This window comes from Arachis duranensis, chromosome 6 (assembly GCF_000817695.3).
Source record: "Arachis duranensis cultivar V14167 chromosome 6, aradu.V14167.gnm2.J7QH, whole genome shotgun sequence".
Lineage (NCBI taxonomy): Eukaryota > Viridiplantae > Streptophyta > Magnoliopsida > Fabales > Fabaceae > Arachis > Arachis duranensis.
In genome coordinates, this window is record NC_029777.3 from 99805799 (window position 1) to 99824017 (window position 18219).

Sequence of the window (18219 nt, forward strand, 5' to 3'; positions counted from 1 at the left end):
GAAAAAAAATAATTTAGACTTTCATTCTTGAATAAAAGATTTAGATATTTTAGTTTGATAATTTTTTTGTTGTGAAGAGTAAAATGGAATAAAAATAATTTTTTTTACAAAATTTGTAAAAATACTATATTGTACATATTTTATAAACTTTCTATAATAAAAAAAATCGATAGTAGGTAGCATAGTGCTAGTGAGATAATAATAATAAAAAAATTAATTTAGTTTAAATTTTATAAATTTTTGTATACAAAATTTATAATTATATATTTATTATATCTAATATTATTCAATTAATAATTATAAAAAAAGCAATAATTAAATAATGCAAAATAAAATAATTTTAAATTGCTTAAATTATTTTTTATTATTTTCAAATATTTTAAAAAAGAATAATCTGTATCATTCGTTAAAAAGTATAAAGTACATGCTATGATAGTTGACTATAATATCTTAAAAACATTACTTAAAATTTAGTAATATTTTTTTATTATTTTACAGTAACTTTTAATTAAAAATATTGTATAAAAATATAACTTTAATTTTAGTTGTTGTCATTGACTATTGATCAAGATAAAAGAAAAGTAAGATTTTATATGAAATTAAAAACGTAAATTAACTACATAAAATATAAAATTAATTAATTTATTTAAAATTATAATATCAAAAAATTTTAAGAATTAAAATCCATTACCATAATCAAAGGGACACAAAAATAGAAGACTCTTGCAAAGTATAATTAATGCAGTATGAATGAATGTATGATTACTATCCCTTTTGTTGTGTGCGACGAACAGATGGCAAGTTGACGAATAAACGTCCAAAAAGAGATAAGGAAGGATGACTTGAAGACATTTGAATTTACTTGTCAGTTGAATTGTATCCATTTCAACACTCGGAAAGAGACGCTTCATGTTTCGTTGAAAGCAAGACGTAACCAGGGCAGCAGCCATCTCTCACCTTTCATAGGTGACGGTCAACTACACCAATCAAACATCAATTAAATAACTTCCTCTTTTCTCTTCTCCTTCTCGTGACACTCATAAACTTCAACGCCTCTGCCAAATACGCGTCCACCTTCTTCTTCTATTCACCAACTCCTCCTTCTATATTATGTTGCTATGCATTTTCGTTTCTTTCTTTTAAATTCATATTTCATATGTCTCTTCTGCTGGAACGACACTTTTTCGCTCTTCTTATTTGCAAAGGTTCATTGCTTCGACTTTTATTTTTTTATTTATTTGAGTTTTCAACCGTTTTGTTAATACAATGGTTAGTTAGTTGCTTTCTCATCAAATGTTGTGAGTAATTTATTCTAGAGTGTTGAATCTTGACATTGATGGATTCCCTTTCTTTTTGCTTAGGTGGTGATATTGGTAATCTCTTCATGTTCTGAAAGACTTTGTTGATATTGAATCATATCTATATATGCTATGAGTTGCTTTCTCTACTTCAAAGACAAATCTAGGAAGTGGAAGCGTAGATCAGCACCTGAATTGAAAAAACAAGAGAAATCCAAGCTCAATGCTTTTAAAAGAGTCACCAAGTCTTCAGGATCTTCGTCCTCACCTCGTGGTATACCGGAATTGTATGAGGAGAAAGCTCATAATTTGAGGGTTTTCTCCTACGACGAGCTCCGCCAAGCCACCAATGATTTCAGTAGAGTTTTTAAGATAGGAGAAGGTGGATTTGGGAGTGTATATAAAGGTTCAATCAAACCTGTCATTGCTAATGCTGATCCTGTTTCAGTTGCCATCAAAAGGCTTAACCAGAATGGTTTGCAGGTAACACATTCAACATGTTCCGCTTATTGTCATGTAATTTGAGTAAATTACACTGGAAAATATTTGTTGTTATGTCATTTATTTTCTGGCTATTGTGTTTGCTAGCCTAGGTTGAGGAAATTTAGGGCCTATTTTGTTTGTGATTTCAAAGCGGAGTTTTGGAGCAACAGTTGAGTTGTCTTCATCTGATCTTGAGGTCACGGGTTCAAGCCATGGAAATAGCCACTAATGTGATTATTAGATTAGACTGCATATATTACACTCTTTTGGTGCGGCCCAAGGATAATAAGAAGGGACGCTGATTTTCTTCCATGTCTTATATTTTATATTTGAATCGATATTCTTGCTCCTCAATGGACTTGCAACTCTGTTCTTCACTGCCAATCATTTACATAAAATTCCTTGTTACGTTAGAATTTAGAGTTAGGTCTATAGTTGAGATGGGTTGACTTTCCTTTGTTTGTGTTCTTTTACTTTGGGACGCAGGTACAGAGAAAAACAATTGTTAAAAGATATTCTGCTGATACCTTTGTAGTCTATTTTCTTCGAAAATTTATTATAGGTTGAATTGAGTGTCTCATATGTAAAGTTGTGTTCTTACAAAGTCAGAAACATCTAGAGCATTTTCATCTGAACCCATCTTAATGGGTTTCTTGATACAGATAATTCACTGACCGAGAATTTTTTGATACATAATTGACACTTACTATTTTTTGTTCATAGGATAAGATCTGTGTTATGGTTTACATTATTTGATTATGTGATTTTTTCTTTTCCCCTTGTGCTTTGTTGTTATTCTTCTGAGAATTCAACTTGGTCTTGTTAGGATACGTGTTTGTTTATTAAGCAAGTTTGAATTTTTCCTTCCTTCATGTAGGGCCATAAGCAATGGTTAGCTGAAGTTCAGTTTCTTGGCGTTGTGGAGCACCAAAATCTTGTCAAACTAATAGGGTACTGTTCTGTGGATGGAGAAAGAGGAATTCAAAGACTGCTTGTATATGAATACATGTCGAATAAAAGCTTAGAATCCCATCTTTTCAATAAAGCCTATGATCCTCTTCCTTGGAAAACAAGACTTGAGATAGCACTTGGAGCAGCTCAAGGGTTAGCATATCTGCATGAAGAATCAGAAGTTCAGGTTTGAGTTAAAGCAGTACCATCTTATATTAGTAGTTTTTAACATACATGAACTTCTAACGATATCTATATTTTTGTTTAGACACATTTCGCATCCAATTTTCCCGACAAACTAATCTTTTTCTTTTAAACTGTTTTTGACCGAAGGTGATATATCGGGATTTTAAATGCTCAAATATACTACTGGATGAAAATTTTAGGCCAAAACTTTCAGATTTCGGACTCGCTAGGGAGGGACCGGAAGTTGGACATACTCATGTTTCAACTGCTGTAAGTGTACTGATTTTGGTGACATTACAGATTTTTAAGTGATGAAGACTTTCATGCTCGATTATTCCAAGTATCGAATTGTTGTTTTTAGTCCTCGTGATTAATTTGATCCATTAAATAACATGGCTGGATAAGGTTTTTTATTTTAAGTATCCTAACTAGTTAGTCTAGAATGTTTATATTAGTGTTGGTGTATAGCTTCTAATGCACAGTGCATACATATTTTCTTAACTTTTTCTTGATTGTAAGCTATTAAATACCTGGAAAATGATGCATTCTGAAACATATATCTTTGCAAATACAAGGAGTATTTGAATGATGATAAAGATTATGCAGTCCTCATGTAGAATATTCTATGTCAGGTGATGGGAACAAATGGTTATGCTGCTCCAGATTATATTCAGACAGGCCATCTCACTACCAAGAGCGACGTGTGGAGTTTCGGCGTGGTGCTTTACGAGTTACTTACAGGAAGGCGTTCATTGGAGCGAAGCCGGCCCAAAACTGAGCAGAAACTTTTGGAATGGGTGAAACAATACCCTGCCGAGACCAAAAGGTTTGTCCTAATAATGGATCCAAGACTTGAAGGCCAGTATTCAATTCACGGAGCGCGAAAACTTGCAAAGCTTGCAGATCATTGTTTGAGTAGAAGCGCAAAAGAACGACCGTTGATGAGTCAAGTGGTAGGGATACTGAAGCAGATAATCCAAACTTCTGATGATGAAAAATCTGCAGAGGAGAGTACTGTAGTATCAGATGATGATCTAACCAAGACTGAAGAGAAGTCGACACAATCGGCTCCCTCGGAATTATGGAGAAAGAGGATGGACCATCTTGCAAAACTTGGTGAGCATGTGGAGAGTGCTAGTAGAAGAAGATTTATGATCCTACAGAGAGGAAAAGTTCCTTAAATAGCTTCACTCTCTCAAATCTATTCAGGGTAAAATGGTCCACGAAATTGGAGACAAGAGCATGGTAATTGAATCTCTCATACATAGAATTGTAAGCAGAAGTACAATGTAAACAAGCTTATTGTCATTGATGAGCACTTATTTTCAATCCATGCATGGAAGGCACAAACAGAGAAGTAATTCACACATCAGGTTATGTAATTTCATATCTTTTGAAAAATAAGATCTAATCGAGAAAATTTTGAGTGGATTGCTTCAATTATTTGCATTGAGAATCCTCTCTCCTTCAATTGCAATTGTATTCTATTAACCTGTATCTTCATCTTATCTATTTTCATTGGACTTTGAAAAAAGGAACTCAAAAAATGGAGTTTATTACACACTAAAGTACTCAACGCGTTAGTATCTAGTTCCATCTTGATCCTTGTTCTAAATGTATGAATCCTACATAAATCTATTATTGTTGACACGAGGAAAGATGAGTTTATCATTTCACAACAACAACAACTAATATTTCAATACTTTTATAGCTGTAAGAACAGAATTCCCAACAAGAATTTCAGGAGAAATAAATAACTAGAAGCCAACAACAGACTGTTACATACATAAACACTTTAAGCATTTAAAAGAACAAAAAGAAAGCAAGAAAGTTTATTTGAGATGCAAAAGCTTGGAACTAGTAAGGGGAAGTCCTTGCAGAGTTGTGTGATCATAGATGGCGATCAATTGCGCTTCGTCCTTCCATTGCAGCAGCAGAGGGTGCAGTTTCTGCAGGTGTAAAGTAGCGGTCACTTTTTGTTTCAGCAAGAGCAGGAGGAGCCGGGCAAGGGTCGCTGATTTCTGGTGATCCCAATGTGCCAGCATTAGAGCGGTTGCTTATTCCTCCATCAAATGCTGGTGGAGCACCATCGTCCATACCACTCATGTCCATGGGATTGGACTTGTTAGCTTGATGCTTTGTTATTTCTTTCTCTGCTATCTCGCTTGCCTTCGCCACATGCCTGTCCATTTCTGCTTCGGCTTCTTTCGCAAGCCTCGCCTCGTGTGCTATGTCCATTCTGGCTTTTGCAAGTTCTTTCTCTGCCTGCATCACAACAATTTAGTACATATTCAATGCTTCCAATCCTTATAATCAAAAGTAGAATAACCATGCTATCTTTACACTAAAAATACCCACCAAATCATGTTTATTGTGATAGAAATATATGTTTAACAACAGAGGGGGGAAAGCCTTTGAAGAAAAAGAGTCTAAAGCATATAAATATAGTTTAGTTTCATTCAGTGACACCTTGCTTTTAGAACAAAATTTGTTTTGTAATTTATGATAATGATGCAGTTAAAGAATGATTATAAATTACGTAATTAAAACATGTACCTTTTCTTCAGCCTTTAGTTCGGCCTTGGCCTTGCGCGATTCTTTTATATCTTGAATCTTTTCCTTTATAGCTTGCATTTTTGCCAATTGTTTTTTGTTTTACAATCTTACTTTTCTATTTCACAGTAAAAGCGTAACAGAAACTAGTTTTTTATGCTCTCTGTATGTGTAGGTATATATATATATATATACACAGAGAGAAATAATACTAGCTATATTATTAAAGGTTCTGATTTCTTCCATTTCTTTCTCATTGTTGTGGCTCCTTTCCAAAGCAAGTGTCGCCTATAAACACGTTAGGACTATTTTGTGGATCATACCGAATTGAAATTAGAGCTATTTTGTGGATCACACCACCTTGTAAATAATATAGTAAACGAACTTCAACTCATTGTTTCATATTTAGAGAAAATGTTTCAAATCCTTTGATATCGGTAGTTTACCCGACACTTACTATATTATATCTATTATGCGAATTATTTACATGAAAATTAAGATGGTTAGAGTAATTTTTATTTAAAGATGATATTTAAATATCTTTAGATAATTTAATATATTTAATTAAATTATTTGACATATATTATATTTTTTTTGTTTACCCAAACAATATCTTCCAACTCGACAGATTAAGAACTAATCCGTCGCGGATTTAAACTCCATATCTTAACTATTATTTTTATATGATAAAAAAAGACTATTTTAACCATCTTTATATATATTTATAGCAACGCAATGGTAGAATATAAGAATACATTTTAAAAAAGTTCTATTAATAAATATATCTATTCTAACTTCTAAGTGCATATTTTTATTTTTTGACAAGTAAAAAAAAAATCTGTATTCATAAGTCTAAAGACACGTATTTATTGAAAAGAAACACAGATAAAATTCGATTAAAGATAAAGGCACTATATATTATGGATAAAGTAATAATTTGCAGTTATAAATAATTTTGAATGTATTCTATTTGTGTCCTATCCTTTGTAAAAAGTTTTTAAATTGTCTCTATCAGAAAAAAAAAAGTATATTTGATGCATTTGTTTAAAATAATTTTGGATATATCTATTCATCATCTGAATTAATAAACAATTACATTGATTGCCAACCTCCCCTCTCGAAAGAAACCACAATTACATTGAAACACCAAAAAATAAAAGAGAAGAAAAAAAAAAAGAGCGCTAGGGTTGACTTTCCTATTAAGTTAGGTTATAAAAGTTGGCAAAGTATTTGATTGAACTCTGGCATGGACTATGGAGTTCCATTCAATGCAGTTGCTAGGAAGAATATTTATATATTTATTCCGTCTTTTTATTTTATATTTACTCATTGTCAATAATTATTTTTTATATTTTTAAAACACACCGAACTTTAGAAGAGTCAAAATATCATAGAGCCATCGCCCAGTCCCAGTAAGTACAAGAAGGTGCCTATGAATTGAGAGAAAAAAATTATTATTTGTACATTAAAATTAGTCACTAAAATCAATCATTATATAATTATGTATAAATTCATGTATTATTTAAATTATTTTTAATATATATTTTATATTTTAACATATACGGCATTGTGCTGCATCCCTTCACAGTTCGTTATCAAAGTCAAATCCCCAATCTATGTTTCATGACTGTGAGAGTTTAAATTGATTAATTTGATTAATTGCATTCTTGTTAATAATTACTTCCTGACGATTTTTCCAACAAGATGATTAAAGTTTGCCTGTGTTAAGGTGCTTGGTCATTCTTCTTTTTTTATTTTCCTCCAATTTCTTCCATTATAAAGTTACTAATTTCTATCTCCTGGACATCTTCCATTCTTCCTGTTGATTCCCAGGTTGAATTTGCCCAAAAATAAATAAATAAATAAAGCAACCGTATTTTTCTTTCTATTAATTTTTGCGTACATATAACCTACTGAATTCTATTTTTATTTATGATTTTTTCTTCTTATCCTTTTCTAAGCACGTGATTGCACTTTTGCTGCCAGTAAAATCGTAGTAGTGGCGGCTATAAATAGCACAATCGCACTCAGTTCCTCCGGAATATCACTCCATAACTGCACAATCAATGTAATCCATGATTAAACTCTTTGTGCCAACAAAATTATACTTAAATGTTTAAAAGGGTAAAAATTTGAAAATTGATTTAATTGAGTAAATAATTAATTTATTTTATTTAAATAAAAAAAACCATCCAAGTATCTACATCCGAGTGTCTTACTGTCTTAGTTTAATTTTTTTTTTCATGTTCTGACGTACTGGTTCTATATTAATATCATTAGTCTTTTCTAATCCGAGAGCGAAAAGCAGAATCAACATGGTTTAAGTGAAGTTTGATCTGTTTGACCTATATATTGCAACCGTGTATTTTCACTTTTGATCCAGAGGAACTACATTTGGGCACTTTGGTCTCTAACTATAAACCTAACATGGACTCAAAAAGATTGTACACACTTTATTAAGTATATGAATCCACTTAGATTGTATGTAATTAAATTACTGATAATTGTTGAAAGAAAAGAATACATGTTTGTCTCTTTTCTATAAAAATACTGTCACGGCTCAAGATGAGCCATGACCAGCGCTCAAAAAAATAGTCTCCTAACAATTTTAATAGACTTAAACATAAGTTGAATAAAAAAATTACAAATATTATACATGTTCTAAAATAAATAATTATACATTTTTAACAAAATTAAGATAATTAAAAATAGTTGAATCCTACCTGTGACATATGGAGTATATACATTTAGGAACTCGATAAAGATTAGGTACTCATTGCAGATTGTTACTCTTGAATAGAAAATTTTACATAGTCAAATATTTGTTCATGAAAAATATTTTTAGAAAAACAGGATGAGTTTTACAACTCAAGTGACTAGACAATACATCTATAATTGACATGAAACCATATAAACATTATTATTAAAGTAACTTTAATTAGAAAATAGTAGTTGATAATAATAAGGAATCAATAAGGGAGTTCTCAAATAGAAATCAAATCAAAAGTCCACACTTGGACGGCTCCACCTCTATGGGTAGCAAGGTTCTGAAAACCGAACTGGACAGGTCAGTTCAACCAGGTTAACCGAAAACCAGTCACCTGGTCGGTCCGGGTGACCTCCAGAATCGTCTTACAAAAAACCGACGAAGAAACCGATTGAACCAGTGGTTAACTGGTGAACCGGCCGAACCAATCAGTTTTTTAAAGGTACCGGTTTTCACCCTGGGTTCTAAATGGCATCGTTTTGAGATGCGGAAAAAAAAAAAGAAACCCGCATAGATAGTCTGACCTGGTAACCCAACCCAACCCTTCATGTAAACTGAAGATCCAGTCCCCTCATTCACCAGCCACCACACCTCAACCCTAATTTCACTCCCAATCTTCATCCAACAACGAAGGCCGTCGTCCCTCCCAGTCTACCACAATCGACGCTGCCACGAGACAGAAGGACCTCCAACGGGCGGATGGAAGGAAGCTGGTCTAGTCTGGTCGCGGATTAAAGTTGCTGCAGTGGCGTCGGTGTCGTCTGCTCGTCTGGTCGGCGGAAGCTGTTCTGTCAACGTTACAGAAGCTTCTATGTTTTGCAGCTGTGACCTAGACGCCTTCTCTACTCTCTGCCGCGATGAGTTTGTATTGGTTTTCAACCAAAATTTTTTTATTTTGTTAATGAATTATATGAATTGATGCAGAGTTCTTTATTTGGTTAATTATATAGATTGATGCAGAGTTCTATTTCTGTATTTAATAGCTGCTGTAATTATTTGGTTAATTATATGGATTGATGCAGAGTTCTGCTTCTTTATTTGGTTAATATTGGATTATTTGGTTAATTAATTAATCATAGCTGCTGTAATTATTTGGTTAATTATATGATGCAGAGTTTCTACTTCTGTATGTATTATCTAATTCTCTGAATTTTGCTGTTATTCACTAATTTCAGTAATTTGTAATGGCTGGCCTGCTGTATGTAAATTCAATTTTGATTCCTGAAATCATCGCTGCTGTAATTATTTGGTTAATCATATGATGCAGAGTTCTGCTTTTGTATGTATTATCTAATTCTCTGAATTTTGCTGTAATTCACTAATTTCAGTAATTTGTAATGGCTGGCCTGCAGTAATTTTGATTCCTGAATTTTGCTGTAAATGACTACTTATTGTAATGGCTGCCATATATATATATATATATATATAGAATGTATATTTGTTTAATGTTGTTTCTTTTGATGGTTGAACATTTTGTGATTGTCATTTATGTCCGTTTTGATTTCTTTGGTTATAAATTTTTATATTTGAAGTTATTTATGAAGTTTTAGTGATAAATTATGGATGATTTATTATGTGAAATTGTCAAATTTTGAATTTTATTAGTTTAAAAATTATTGAATTTAAATATATAAAATTATATATTGAATTTTTTATAATTTTATTTTATATTTAATTAAATCGGTTCAACTACGGTTTGACCCCAATTGAACCATTGAACCATGAATCATTCACTCGATCGATTCGATGATCGGTTCGGTTCTCACAACCTTGATGGGTAGTCCTTTCCTCTCGTGTGTCCTAACAGAATAACAGATCTAACGCGTGGCCTACACATTAGGCTAGCAACACTCCTGCTAGCTGGGATCTGAGTTAGATGCATCTATGTTAACGTTATAACCGTCGTTAACCACAGTTTTCTAATACGAGCCTCCCAAACCAATTCAATACATATAATTTCAAATACAACAAATCTTTGATCTTTTAAATATATAAGGTATCAAATCAAATCAAATCAGATAATACTTTTTTATCAGAAATATTTTCCAATTATACGTTTTTAATCATAAGAAATTTCAAACATATTTCACAATCTTTAAAGTAAGTGAATACCAACAAATACTTCAATGATTCAAAAACAGATATTCAAGTAAAATTTTATTTTGGAATAATGCAAAACTTCATTAAAAATATGTATGGTCTCATGTATATTTCCAAAAGTATAAATTTCATAAAAACGAATTATTTAATTCTAATAAATCAATTTAAAATCGTTCAAGGCAAATATAGTGAGTATAATGCAAAAATCATAATAGATATATGTCAAAATAATTATAGATATACAATCAAACAATTATAAATGTAAAGCCTACTCATAACTTGGTCCCAAGGGACTGAAGATACCGAACCCGGAGTTCCAAAATCCAAGGTGAAGAGGATTGAAGTAGAATGGAACGAATAAGCGCAGAATTTGAATTGGGACGACGACAAGATGGAGATGGTGATAGGTTGGGTTAGTGACAGGAACGGTCCAACTTCAGCGGCACCAATAGCTCCACAAGCAACCAAGGTTCACCCAAACGGCGACGCAACAGCGATAACGAAACACGGCAGCTCCTCTCGCACATCCTGTTTCTCTCTCTCTTCGAGCTTTCTCTTCTCTCAACAATGGCAACGGCAACTTGGCATGGCGGTGGTTGAAGCTCAGTGCCGACGAAGACAAGGTGCGGCGGCTGTAGCAGTTCGACGGCGGCAGTGCTTCCGCGTCTCCTCCCTCGCGCTCGTCCCCTCTCTCGGACGCATCTCTATCGGTTCTGGTCTCTGATGGCAACACGACGGGACACGAATGGCGAGCTCTAGGCCGGCGGTGATGAGGCGCGGCTCTCTCTCTCCTCTTTTCTGTCGAGTCTGGGTGTGTGTGTGTGCGCTGTGAGGAAGAGGGTGTGATGTGAGTGAGGGAGATTTGGATTCTCTAAATTTTGAATTTTACTTTAGAGGGTAAAATGTGATCTCTTACCGTTTATTTCATAAGTGGGACCAAGAGAAAATATGAGAGAGAAACTATTTAAGGATGAGAAATCACACTTTACTCTTTAAAGTGAAAATTAAAAATTTAGAGGATTCAAATTCGAGAGAGTGTGTGCGACGGTGGGCGGTGAGTGAGTGAGTGTGAGACTAGGATTAGAAAAAGAAGAAAAATATCTAGGAGTGGATCCACCGTCTTATCTATTTATTTATTTTTTTCTGCTTATTACAAATACTCAACATAAAAATGATAAAATATCATTTGTTTCTTTCTAGGATGGCTCAGCAAATGACAATACGGAACAGAACTCAACATGAATATGAATATGAATACATGATTTTCGCCATTGAAGCTAAGCTTCCTAGTGACTCTGCAATTTAGGAGACTCCGGATAAGAAGAGTAGGTTGCGAAACATATCAAAGATGCTCCAATTAACCAAGTAGAGTTCCATTTCCGTCTATATATCTCTATATATGCATCTCCAGACTTCACAAGAGTGTCTACCTCCGATGATTTATATAGTTTTATTAATAGGTGATTCAAATTTTGAAGCATACAAAATATCTTGGGAGTTACTTTACAATTTGTTCATTACAACAAACAGATATTTCATTCAACAAGCCCAAGAAGCTAAAGCAAGCAGAAAAATAGTTGACTGTATCATATAATACAAGGATAATAAAAACTACCTGAAAATACATGTGCCGCAGCTAAGCCCTCTCATTTCCGGGTTTACCAAAGATCAATGGAAATTCATCATCATATTCAGAGAAACTGTGATCTTTTGCCATACTCTTCAAGGAATTATAAACCTCGAACATAGACAACCTCTCCTTAGGGTGAGGAACTACACAACTAGACGCTATTTTCATGAACTTGAGTATCTCCTCGTCATGTCCCCTTCCAAATATAGCTTTATCAATGCAATCCTTTGCTCTACCTGAACTAGAAAGCTTGTTCACCCAATCCACCAAATTACCCTTAAATTCTTCCTCTACATTGTTGACATCCAGAGGTTTTCGACCAGTAGCCAACTCCAGAAGCACAATTCCAAAACCATAAACATCCCCTTTTAAAGAAGCAACCATTGTACTCGGATACTCTGGCGCAACGTAGCCAAGTTCTCCCAGATCCCCATTAACAAAACTACTCTCATTAGTATCAGATTGCAACAGCCTCGCAAGCCCAAAGTCCATTATCCGCGCATCAAAATCTTCATCGACAAGAATCACATTGGAGCAGATATTCTGCTGTATAATTGGAGGATGACACCCGTGGTGTAGCCACGCGAGGCCCCTTGCTGCGCCCAATCCAATTCTGAACCTCATCTCCCAATCCAACACACCACGATTCTTATGCAACAAGCTATAGAGAGTCCCATTTGACATGTGCTTATAAACCAAAAACTTCTCATCTTCCACCACACAGAAACCCAACAGGGGAGCCAAATTCGGGTGCCTAACCTGGCCTAGCCTATTCATCTCCATCCGAAACTGCTTCTCCCCAATCTTACACTTACTGAGCCGCTTCACCGCGAGCGTGGACCCATCGCGAAGATCCGCCTTATAAGTAGTCCCCGTCCTCGTCGCCATAAGAACATTCTCAGCACTAAAGTTATTAGTTGCAGCCATCAAATCCCCTAACTTAACCTTCACAATAGGCTTCTGAAACAGAGTAACCTGAACAAGCTTGTGACCCCTCAAACTCAAAGCCCAATTATCACCACCATCGGTAGTGCTTCCAATCCCATACCCTCTCTTATCCCTACTCGATCCCAAATGGTACCACCACCACAACCCAAAAGCTAATAACAACGAAACCGCAGCACCAAACACCCCAGCAGCAATAATAATGGCAAGATTCTTCTTGCTCAATCCACCACACTTGGAACACAGCCCACTATTCCCATCAAAGGCTTCCTTCCCAAACCGCAAAAGAGAGCCAGGGATCGCGCCGGTGAGATGATTGTTAGCAACCGAGAACTTATTCAGCCTCACCAAGCTCCCAATTTCAGCGGGAATAGGACCCGAAAGGTCGTTATCGGAGATCTCTAACTCGTTCAAGTAAGAACAATTCTCTAACGCAGCCGGAATAGGACCAGAAAGATCGTTGCTAGAAAGGTCCAGTGTGACCAAATACGGCAACCAATCACAGATCTTGGGAGGAATCGACCCTGAGAGCGAGTTGGATCCAAGTACGAGCTTCTGAAGATTCTTACTGCAGTACTTGATGGACTCCGGAATCTTACCGGATAGATTCATCCCACTAAGATCAAGACCAATAATACGATTCTCCTGCGGGTTCCAGCATGACACACCATCGTAGTTGCAGACGGAACCGGCTGTCTTGTTTTCCAAATTCCACTTGGCGAGTCTCTGTTGAGGGTCACTCAGAGAGTCCTTGAAGCCTTTCAGGCAAGTCACGTCGTCTTCAACCTGCGAACAACCACAAACCAAGAAGCTCGTCAACAAGAGTAGCAAGAAGCAGTTCTTCAGATCCATTGAAACCTTAGGTTTTTTTTTTTTTTGTGGTGTGAAAACTAAGGGAAGGGAAAGTCAGGGAGACCGAGATGCCATTAGCTTTTTGCGACGCGTTTGGTGGCAAAGGAAAAGTAAGAGGAAATAACAAAAAGAAAGGAGGAGAGAGTGGTTTAGTTTTAGAGCAGAAAGTGCGGATGGGAATGGGATGGGACTGTTTGTTTTCAACGTTTTGCTCTTTTTCTTTTCTGATTTTTTGGATTAGGAATAGTAACTGACAAGGATATCTAACAAACGGCTTATTTTGACTCCAATTGTTTAATTGGAGAGTGTGTTTGACCCGCTTCGTTTATTCTGCTCCGCTCACCATGAATTGGTTAGTATTTTATTGGACACTGTCGTTGTTTTGTTCCTCAAGCTAGTTCTGCCCATAACTGGGGTCAGTCTTAAGCATTGGAAAGGAACAAAGAAACTTAATTTTCTTCATTCCAAGAATAATTAATTAATTACTCATTATATCATTATTTTATTATTATATCTTATAATACATAAGATTCTACAAGAGTCCATTTTGATACAAGTCGTCTTATTTATCTCTAATACGATACGATATTATTAAAAGAAAATATAAATTGTTAAATCTGACATTTTTTATCAAATTCATACTGTCTTTTGAAATTCTTTGTCATTTTATATTATTTTTATTTGAATCTTTTCAAGACATTTTTCATAATTTGGTCTGTAATTTAAATTCTGAAAACAAAACGAGTAACATTTTATACTTTAGAACTTCTCTGTATAAGACATAAGGAGTCTTAGCTCTAATGCTACAAGTCTAAAACAACTAGCCAACAACAAACGAATACCCGAGTACTGATATAAAATTGCAGATTATATATTATAGTTCCCTAGCAAATGCAATCAACAGAGAAACAATAAAAAACGGAACCATCAGAATAATGTGTTCCAAAATTTTCTTTCGCATATGTGTACAAGAAACAGAAAAAGAAAATGAAAAAAACAGGAAAGAAATAAAGAAAGTACTTCATTTGGCTTAGTCAGAACGCAAGGTTCAATTTTACCAAGTGCAACGCAAACAAAGTTCGGCATGATTGCATTTGCAGCGGGATGATAACACTTCCAGGTGTTTGGTCAAGAATTAGAAAACCTAAAAGACATCACTTATCCTCATCTGGCAGAAGAAGTGCACTAATAGCTTCCAAATTGTCCATATGGCAACTAGGACAAATGCATCTTCTTTGAAGTTCCTCGACAAGTGTGTTGTATGTAGCTTCTAAGGTTGAAGTCTGCTTGTGTTCAATTAAGGACACAACGGAATTTGTTCTATTGGAATATTATATCAACATGAATAATAATACTGAGATCACAAGAACCAGCACATTGTATTGAATAATTAGGGGCAGATGAGGTAGAACTGACATACTACTCTGTTCTAATAAATTTACTAAATTTGATTCTATTTTATTTCTCTTCTTACTTTTCTTTTTTATTTTTTATTTTTGGGAGAAATTTACAGAACGTAAAAGAATCTAGATGGTGAAAATCTCGATTTCTAGTTAATACCCTTCATAGTTTCTCTGGTTAAATTCAACATGACATATTCAAACTATAGCTAATAATAGCAGAGCATGCCAATCAGTTAAAGAGAATTTATATGATTAACCATAAACCACAAACCATAACCATTAATCTGACAGATGGCGCATACATCTTCAACGGAATTTATATAGTATGTACTGTGTAACCTGCGCACAACAGAGTAAAAAAGCAACTATATGACTTGAATATTCACAAGGATATGAAACCGTGAAACAGCGGTAAATAAAGACATGATATTGATAAGGAAGGAACCTGGATTTTCCAACAGGTGATTCTCAACTTACTTTCTTATGAGTTTCGATTTCTGCTCGGTATTCCTCATCCTCTTTAGTTGTTTGAGATAGTATATCCGAAAGCATACTTTCAAGAGCAACAATTTCATCATCATTCTCATTCTCTTTCATATTCACTTGTGGTGCATCTAAAACGAAGTAAATGCAGCCTCAGTTTCTAGACACACGCATTTGAATTAAACCGTTTGTACATCAATACACTCCATATTGAGTAACCATTCCAAACGTATTTCCAATAATCATTTTCAGCAAGTTCTGATACACAGATAGTAGATTGATTTGGTAATGAAACTGAGGGAAACTGAAAGTAAAAATAAACGACCTAGTAAGTTAATATGAATAAAAAAACGCATGTAGGTAATTATCAGGATGAATAAGCTTGAGCCTCTTGACGAAATTCCCCTCCCTCAGATTGTTCATAGCCACATTAGTACCTTTCTGTTCCTTTACATCTAAACAATGACACCATGATTGTTTTTATCTCACTTGCATCCGGAAACCCTGCTTGCTACTAATAGGTTGCTTTCTCTCCAGCTTGCTTCCAATGGTTACCTATTCCTCACTCGCAACTATCCCTTCTTTAGGCCTGATATCGTCTCCCAGTGTAATCCTCTAACCCCTCCCAATTCTTACTTTTGTGCAGCCAGTCAGACACATGTGAAGTGTGAGCGTAGAAGAGATGTGTTAATACTAAATTATTAGTAAATGAAATTAGTGGTTGAGGTATTGAAATCAACGCTGGAAAAGACACTATTTAATCATGGGTAGACAAATTTATTCAGTTTGCCAGAAGGAATGGAAACAGTATAAGTAATCTCTTTTCTTTCATAAAAGTTATCACCTAATTCTTCTGATCTCCTATTTTTACAAGAATAGGCCAACAATTATCAACTCTAGCAGTTAAAAGAATCATTAAACCTGTATAAGCTTCACAATCTACTGCTTCAATATCACAATTAATGATGCTCTCATGAAATCTCCTGCATTTGATATAAGTGACTGGATGTTAGAGACATAGCTGGGACTTTTCAGATCAAAGATTGACTCATGTCTTATTGAGTTTTTGATCCGGCAAAATTCAATATATTCTTAACCATGCATCTGAAGTTATTATTGTTATTATTTGGAAATGTGGGGGCTGCCTAGGAGGAATTTGATGCCTTTTTGGCATTTAAGGAAAAATATTTCTGTCGCAGATACATGCACCCATTTTGTTATAGATACTAAATGGCCAAAGGATTGGACAACTGTTATAATGTTATGAGGATACAATAATTCACAATATAATCTTATTTCAAAATTTATGAGAGCTAATAACACTTATAACCATATCATATATTTCACAAGCAACCTCACCAAAGATCAGCAGCATTAAGGTCAGAAGGTAGTCAAAAATTCTAGCAAACATTTTGAAGGACACAGAATGGAACAAATCACTAGGATACCTTTTCCCCAACTCCCATAATGATTTTAACTGATGCATAATAGTTTCATCATCCAGACAGACCTTATCTTGGCATTCAGATCAAGCATGCTGTGGATGAATTGCTCACTGCACAATCAGGTAAGAGAACAAGCCTGAAAAACTTGTAAACCTATCAAAGCAACCTTTCCATTTCCAAAATGATTGAAATGAGTAGTGAAGCATGACAAATTCCTTACCGTAAAGCTGCTTCTTCCATCTTCCATAACAGAAGGCACAATTTCCAGAAGACATGGATTCAATTCAATTCAATGAGATTAACCTTAGACACAAGAACACATAACATGAACAATAGATTAAGTTCTAAGTACCTTGAGAGTTTCCACTTCAGATCTCAGAGCAGAGATTTCATATTGAATTCGAGATATCCTTGCCTAACATCACAATTTCGAGTTCAATTTACAAATATAACGACAAATTCCACCAAAAGCGACGATAAAACACGGAGAAGTAACTAACCTCGAGCGTTTGAGCTGAAGCTTCACTCATGGAAAATTGAACTTCAAAACCTATAATCTCCTGCTCAGTGAGTTCTTTGCATCGCTTAGCATCTTCAAGCTCCACGTTAACAACGCTCAAATCAGAAGTGAGCTTCTCGATTTGCTTTCTCAGAGTAACTACCCTTCGTTCTTCACCATTCAATGAACGGAAAGATTCAAATGATAAATGTTGTTCGGCACTCGTTCAGGAAAGTAGAAATGGAAGCGAGATACCTCCTTGAGATTTCTCGGAGGCAAAATTGCGGATGAGGCTCAAGAGTTGCTTCTGTGGATGATCCCTTTCCGTTCCCGCCATGGACATTGCTTTTCTTCGGTAAGTTTTCTAACCCTTATGCTAGATATGAAAATTTCAAACTTAAATCTTATATGCGCTAGCGGATTTTAAATTAATCTTTTTAATTAATTTATTAAGACTGATAATGGGTAGCATCAAGTAAGATTTGGACTCTATCTAACTCTTGAATTTTTTTTTTAAATTTAACCATATTTTATCTACAAATTGAAAATCTTTTAATTCTAATTATATCTGCATTTTAAAATTTTAAATTCTATTCTATTCTATTTATTATATTCACAAAAATT

General features: G+C 34.7%; 4 protein-coding genes across 5 annotated transcripts; 1 reads left to right on the forward strand and 3 right to left on the reverse strand.

Annotated features, from left to right (window-relative positions):
- Positions 1-853: 853 nt before the first annotated feature.
- Positions 854-4358, forward strand: LOC107495033 (probable serine/threonine-protein kinase PBL19). Of its 2 annotated transcripts, none has more exons than XM_016116084.3 (5): positions 854-1205; positions 1362-1781; positions 2659-2919; positions 3066-3188; positions 3551-4358. In XM_016116084.3, the coding sequence occupies exons 2-5, from the start codon at positions 1431-1433 to the stop codon at positions 4097-4099; spliced, it is 1284 nt and encodes a 427-aa protein (XP_015971570.1). In that variant the 5' UTR covers positions 854-1205; positions 1362-1430; the 3' UTR covers positions 4100-4358. The 2 variants fall into 2 exon arrangements, with proteins under 2 accessions (XP_015971570.1, XP_015971571.1); XM_016116085.3 differs by having other exon boundaries at positions 855-966.
- Positions 4359-4705: 347 nt separating this feature from the next.
- On the reverse strand, positions 4706-5556 carry LOC107494951 (uncharacterized). The gene is made up of 2 exons (XM_016115993.3): positions 5475-5556; positions 4706-5183 (listed from the first exon to the last, which is right to left on the reverse strand). Exons 1-2 carry the CDS (start codon positions 5550-5552, stop codon positions 4809-4811), a joined length of 453 nt encoding a protein of 150 aa, XP_015971479.1. The 5' UTR covers positions 5553-5556; the 3' UTR covers positions 4706-4808.
- A 6209-nt stretch (positions 5557-11765) lies between these two features.
- LOC107495032 (inactive LRR receptor-like serine/threonine-protein kinase BIR2) lies at positions 11766-13959 on the reverse strand. The gene has a single exon (XM_016116083.3). It carries the CDS (start codon positions 13763-13765, stop codon positions 11975-11977), a length of 1791 nt encoding a protein of 596 aa, XP_015971569.1. The 5' UTR covers positions 13766-13959; the 3' UTR covers positions 11766-11974.
- A 960-nt stretch (positions 13960-14919) lies between these two features.
- On the reverse strand, positions 14920-17954 carry LOC107494949 (uncharacterized). The gene is made up of 9 exons (XM_021125228.2): positions 17851-17954; positions 17597-17766; positions 17449-17511; positions 17317-17336; positions 17162-17206; positions 16573-16634; positions 15646-15782; positions 15500-15507; positions 14920-15085 (listed from the first exon to the last, which is right to left on the reverse strand). Exons 1-9 carry the CDS (start codon positions 17936-17938, stop codon positions 14920-14922), a joined length of 759 nt encoding a protein of 252 aa, XP_020980887.2. The 5' UTR covers positions 17939-17954.
- Positions 17955-18219: the final 265 nt, after the last annotated feature.